The sequence below is a fragment of the Bemisia tabaci genome, chromosome 1 (genome assembly GCF_918797505.1).
Source record: "Bemisia tabaci chromosome 1, PGI_BMITA_v3".
Classification (NCBI taxonomy): domain Eukaryota; kingdom Metazoa; phylum Arthropoda; class Insecta; order Hemiptera; family Aleyrodidae; genus Bemisia; species Bemisia tabaci.
Window position 1 is genome coordinate 37215108 of NC_092793.1, and position 6003 is coordinate 37221110.

The following is a 6003-nucleotide window of genomic DNA, read 5'->3' on the forward strand; positions in this document are numbered from 1 at the left end:
AACCGATTAATCCCTGCGGTTTGCCTACCCAACCGGACGAAACGTGATAAGTTTACCTCCCAAAACCTTAAAACTTGCCCCGCAAATATTAAAAAAAAAAAAGGAGGAAAAAACGAGAAACAAGGAGTAATAATAATTATATTATCAGTGTTTATTGATTCGAACGATTCACAATTTTTACATTCTAAACAAAAGATTTCTACAAACTAAGGTGTTACATTCATTCGTTCATTTTCTTTGAAACTACAATACTCTTTTTATATTACCCGACAGAGTCTGATAGGCGTAAACAGATTTATGGATTAAAATTGCGTAAACAGTTGTCCCAGCCGGGAAATTTTTGAGCGACTCTACCTCGATTTGAATGTCCAACGGTCCAGGCTTGATGATATCCTCGTAAATGCATTTCATGATGAACATGGGATTTTGCGATTTGAATTGAGTCATGGTCAGTGCCGGTTCGCATAATTTTTCCCCGTTCGAAAAATCTGTGATGAAATTCAAATAGTTTTGATAGAAACTCAAATACTTTTCCTTTTCGAAATTCTCGTTGAGAGCCTCGTACGGGAGGCAAACGCTGTTCAGATACACTTTAAAAGAGCGCAAATTGACGTGATCGAATTTGCTAGCATCGCTTTCCTCGCTATCCGAACGATTCGTTTGAAATACCAGAATTATATACGACGGAGCTTCCACGTTGGTCGTCGTCATCAATTTCCACGTGTCTTTATCGCTCGTCGGCAGTTGCGGGTAGATGAAAGTCTCGAAACTCGTGATCGGGAGCAATAAACTAACATTGTTCTTGACCTTGTCGAGAAGCGTTTTTTCTGTTGCCAGATTGAATTTAACTTGAGGCATGATCCATTGAACTTTTTGCAGAGAGATGGAAATCGAGCCCTTGTCCTTGCAGCCCGGTTTGATCAGGTAGCAATTTTTATCGGTCCTCGATCGGATCAAAATGAGTTCTTGCCGAAGACGGACCAGCGGTGTTTTCACATCGGGATTGAAGCCTAGAACCATGCTGAGCGGTATCATCCCGTAAAAAGTATTGTCCGAACCGCATCTGATTGGCGTTCCCCATCCGGCGATTTGGAGAGCGTTCAGCTCTTGAGGACTGCTCGTCAACAGGGTTTTACACGTTGACGTAACACCGACCGAACGGGCTCGATCCACTTCCTCACCGTTGATTTCGTATTTGATTTGCTCGAACAGGTACAAAAGAGCGTTATTAGTCATTTCATATTGGAAATCGGCCGCCGTGGACCCTGTCTTAAGCGTGACGTCGATCGTTCCTTCGACGTAAATTTTTGAATCGCCCGGCACGGTGTAGAGATCCTGGCTGTTGATGGGTAGACGAATTTCATCGTTATTCTTGAACGTTGCGTTGTACGGGTTATAGGTATGGTATTGATAGTAAACCACGTTTTTTAGCGACGGGTCCAGTGTGAACGCCTCCATTTCGATATCTGATATTCTTCTTCTTCTTCTCCTCGTTGTCGAGTACAACGTAGCCGAATTGTGCGAGCAACCGTTTATTGTATTCGGTGAGCTGTTTCGGCTCCAAACTCGTCACGCGAACTGGTGCGAATCCCGGTGCGACTCGTTTATTTATAAATTTAAATTTACCCATGATTCTTCTTCTTCTTCTCTCTGATGTGAAGACGTAGCGTCACCTCTTCTCCTCCGAAATTCACCGGGCGTCCGTCTTGATCCACGAGATCGATACGCAAGTGATCGATGGAGCCTACGTTGATCGGACTGTAAATGATCGTTTGCGGTGAGAGCGACATTTTATATCCGGGCGCTACGTTGAGGCTAAAGGCGAAAATCGTATGAGCCACCTCCCGTTCACGTAACTCCCGCTGGAAAGATTACATTCCACACGGATCAAGTTGATCGGTACGATGTCCACCGGTCTATCCGCATCGTGCCATTCGTTGGCCACCAGCAAACGATTCGAAAATCCCAATAGCGGTCCGATCGACTCTTCGACATCGAAACTGATACCGTACGCGCACTTGATTTTCGATCTGAGAGTATTATTGTTCGCTTTCAATTGGAATCCCGCTTCGGTACCCAATTTTTCCTGAAGGAATTTCTCGATAGATTCCAACTCGTAGGCACCGGGCGGTATCGCGAGCTTAACCGCTTTAGTCACGGAGACGCCTCCACCCTCGTTCTTCCATTTTACGAAAATGAGTTTATTGTTCGCTTCGGTTACGTTGGGAATGGAATTGAAGAACACCAGGTCGACCAATCCGATCTCGTACGATGATGATGATGATGATGATGATGATGACGATCGATTCGATCCGTTACCGGCACCGAGACTTAAAGGTGGGGAAAATCTATTTTCGAGAACACTGCTCCGTCCAGACAGAATGAAAGTTATACCAGACATTTTTACTCAGATTATTTAATTGATGCTGTTGCTTCGCACAAGAAAAGTCAAGCATAAATGACCGCAATTAACTGAGTTTGGTTTTTGCTCACGCTCGAAATTATACTCTATAACGTCGTCGTTGTCGGAGCCATCCGCATCTAGATAATGTTCGAGTTCCACGGGAGGGGGTAGGTCACCGAAACTGTCGTAGTACAGAGTTCTTCGACCTTTCTTGCAGTAAGCGACCCAATGGGATCCGGGACCTCGACTCGAATCCAAATTGATTATCGCACACTCGTTTCGACGCGGTCGAATCAGCGACTGTAAAAGTTCATCGCGCATGAATACACCGCGAAAATGAGGAATTTTCAAACGCTCGATCGCTCGCGATAAATCTCGATCCGAGAGGGGTCGATACGGTAGCTCCTTGATTAGTTTAAACGAGCAGCCATTGATGGCGGTTTCAGGTAAAGACCGTAACCTTGCTTGTACGGAGCCAGGTAGAGACCCTCACCGATCCGTGTCCTTCGATGACGAGATTTCCGTCCGGCCATGTGAATTCCGATTTTACCCATGGCTTGATTCGACGACTCGGGCGATAACCCGATGCGAGATGTTAGGATTTTCATCAGAGCACCACCCGTAGCCGGAACGGGTATGATACGGGGCGAGGGAGGCGTTGCCTTCTTCTTCTTCTTCTTCTTCTTCTTCTCTACTTTAGCTGGATCTTGTTTCCTCGATGCGGGGTGAGCACGATCAGGAAGAAATCCATCCGCTTGCTTATAGACACCCGACTTGACACTCTTCTTCTTCTTCTCCTTCTTCTCAACACCATCGTTACCACATTCTCCACAGCCCATACCTAGTTTGGCTTTGAGTTTCATACTGTTCGTGACGAGCCAAGCTGCCGCTTTCTCGCCGAGCGAAGAATCACTCGCCTTGACGCGTTCCCAAGCTTTATCGGCCAACACTAGATCTGCTTTGTTCCTCTCTTTCGTGTCCGAAGTCTTACTGTACTCAATATCATGGGAACGGCAAGCTTCGTCCAGTCCGTTGATTGGCTTGTCTCCGCGTGCCAATCTCTCTTCTAGTTTCGTAGATGGACCGCAATAATTGTAAAACGGAAGATGTTTCTCACCCGGGATCAGATCGATCAGATCGTTGAGCAACCCCGCACCCTTGCACTTGCGCTTCATTACTGAACGGAAAACACTCTACGAGTGGAAATTTATACTCAATTCACAGTATCGTGACCGAGACTGTCACTATCATCATCATCAGCATTATGGAACGAGTTGCTTTTCATACGTTTGTACACTGCTCTAAGAATGAGCTTGAGCAAATACTTGTTTATGAAACGAACCACCACCTTGCCGACTCGCTTCACACACTCGACCCTCTCTTTTCTTTTCGAATCTTCATCACCACCACCACCATCGAAACCGTCAATAGTGGAAACAATTCCATCGAGGAAATCGAGTCGATGATCCATTCTCAAGGAGAAAACATATGATTGTTTCTAAAGCCCCCTCTCCCTCCCGCTCTTTATACTCGTGCGAATGGCGATGATGATGATGATGATGATGATGATGTTGGGTTTGACCCCTCCCTACCTCTCCCTTCGAGAAAAAAAAAAAAAAATGGTGACGCTGAGGAAAGAAATTAAAATCCGAAATTTATGTACAAGTTTTATTGTTTTATTATTTTTTTTTTGTTGAAGGATACAGAGAGAGAGAGAGAAATTATATACACACAAAGCGTTTAAAGATTACATACTACTCCAGTCCGGAGAATGATTATAAAATCTATTCAAATGTTTCAATTGAAACACTGTACAATTGTAAAGATCGCAGATACAAGATGTCTTCGGCCCGCCTTTGCACAAGTCCTTGAAATGGCGTTGATCAGGGGCTTTCTCCTCGTCGCACAATCGCATGACGAGCTGAATGTCACTGTTCAGGAGATGAGAGTCGTACTCGGAGATTTTATGACGATTAACGTTCATGAAATGGACCGCTTTCGAAACCAACATTTGAATTTCACTGTCCTTCACTGCCGGCATGGCCATTATAGCATAGAAATCTCGTACTCCTTCCGCAGTAATTCGAATTTGTGATCGATGATTGCACATGTGTTGCACGCGCAAGTATCCGGAATGTCCACCGCCGCCGCGAATGGTTCGAGCGCTCCCGGGCAATTGATGTAGTGATCCCTCGCGATGGGAATAGAGGTTAAAAGGTTCAATTTATCGATCCACAGGTCGATACGCACTAGATCACTCCGTGACAGCACTGCGAGACACTCTTTTCGAAAATTTATCAGAGTAATCAGCAGTTGAGTATCGAAACGATCCGGGCTGTTGCTCCTGCTGATGCAACTGTTCGACTCAAACATCATCTTGACGAATGAGCAGCTGCGCTCCCCTCCACATTCTTTTCGTCGATCCAAGAGTTGAATTTCGAATCGAACCCCCACCACTTTACATAACACCTGCCCTTGCTCCGACGAATCACTTTCTCGATGAGATACACGTCTTCGTAGCGGGTTTTTTGCAATTCTTCCTTGTAGAAGGCTCCTCGTATTGGCTGCTTTTCCATATCTTCTAGAATGTACGTCACCGGATCGGTTCCTTGAACCTTGACGATGATAAACTGCTCGTTCGACCAATTCGGCGTGTAACCTTTCTCGAACAAGGCTCTCTGCTTGCTAATGCGAACCCGGTCGCCGACCTTGAATTTGGATTCGGGCGGTGGAGCACCCGGCACTGTCGCGTAAATCGATCTACCTCGAAGCTTACGCAATATTTCCTTCTCGTTGCTGGGGCTAGCCTCGATAGGCTTCATCCCGATCGAGCGATGGTGGCTGCGATTATATTCGCCGACTAATTGTTGAATGTTTTTGATCCATTCGTAGCTACCCTGGAGCGAGAAGCGTTTCCACATTTTAGTCTTGAGGGTACGATTGAATCGCTCCACGATGGCCGCCTTGATTTTCGTAAACACCGAGTAGAGATGGATATTGTGCTTTTTCATGAGAGCCATGAAATTCTTGTTGTAAAATTCCGAGCCGTTGTCGACTTGCAACAGTCTCGGTGGACTCGTCGTCTTCAGTACGGTTTCCATCGCTCGCGTGATATCCTCGGCCGACTTTGACTTGACGGGTTGTGCCCAAGCGAATTTCGAACAGCAATCGATCACGGTGAGCAGGTATTTGTATCCTCGATTGACCCCGGCGTAGGGTATCATTTCCACGAGATCGGCTTGCCACAGATCCCCGATTCCTTTCACGATAACGCTCCGACGCGGGAAATTCCGTCGAGCCGGCTTGTGTACTTCCTCGACGAGTCCCTCCTTGATGCTGCCCGCGGGAGGAGGAGTCGACTCTACCAGCTTCATATTGGTAATGACGAGTAGAAAATACTACATTTTCAATTCGCTAAACGGCACAGCCTCGACGATTACGGCTCTGCAAATCGGGCAAGTTGGAATATTCCGCGAGTCTTGGCAACGTTTGCACACGTAGAAATGTCCGCACGAAATATAAACGTAGAACTTTTTATTATCGAGACAAATGCAACAGGTATCGTCATTTTCTTCGGTGAAAATTTTCACATGTTCTCG

The 6003-nt window shown here is 45.9% G+C and overlaps 2 protein-coding genes across 2 annotated transcripts; both read right to left on the minus strand.

The window, feature by feature from the left end:
• Window positions 1-243: 243 nt before the first annotated feature.
• On the minus strand, window positions 244-1458 carry LOC140226106 (uncharacterized). The gene has a single exon (XM_072306604.1). The coding sequence runs from the start codon at window positions 1456-1458 to the stop codon at window positions 244-246; it is 1215 nt and encodes a 404-aa protein (XP_072162705.1).
• Window positions 1459-2809: 1351 nt separating this feature from the next.
• On the minus strand, window positions 2810-3970 carry LOC140224619 (uncharacterized). The gene has a single exon (XM_072300512.1). The coding sequence runs from the start codon at window positions 3577-3579 to the stop codon at window positions 2815-2817; it is 765 nt and encodes a 254-aa protein (XP_072156613.1). The 5' UTR covers window positions 3580-3970; the 3' UTR covers window positions 2810-2814.
• Between the last annotated feature and the right edge of the window lie 2033 nt (window positions 3971-6003).

Coding starts and splice junctions, on each gene's coding strand:
- LOC140226106 (XM_072306604.1), bottom strand. CDS start 1,458: ATGGAGGCGTTCACACTGGACCCGTCGCTAAAAAACGTGGTTTACTAT.
- LOC140224619 (XM_072300512.1), bottom strand. CDS start 3,579: ATGAAGCGCAAGTGCAAGGGTGCGGGGTTGCTCAACGATCTGATCGAT.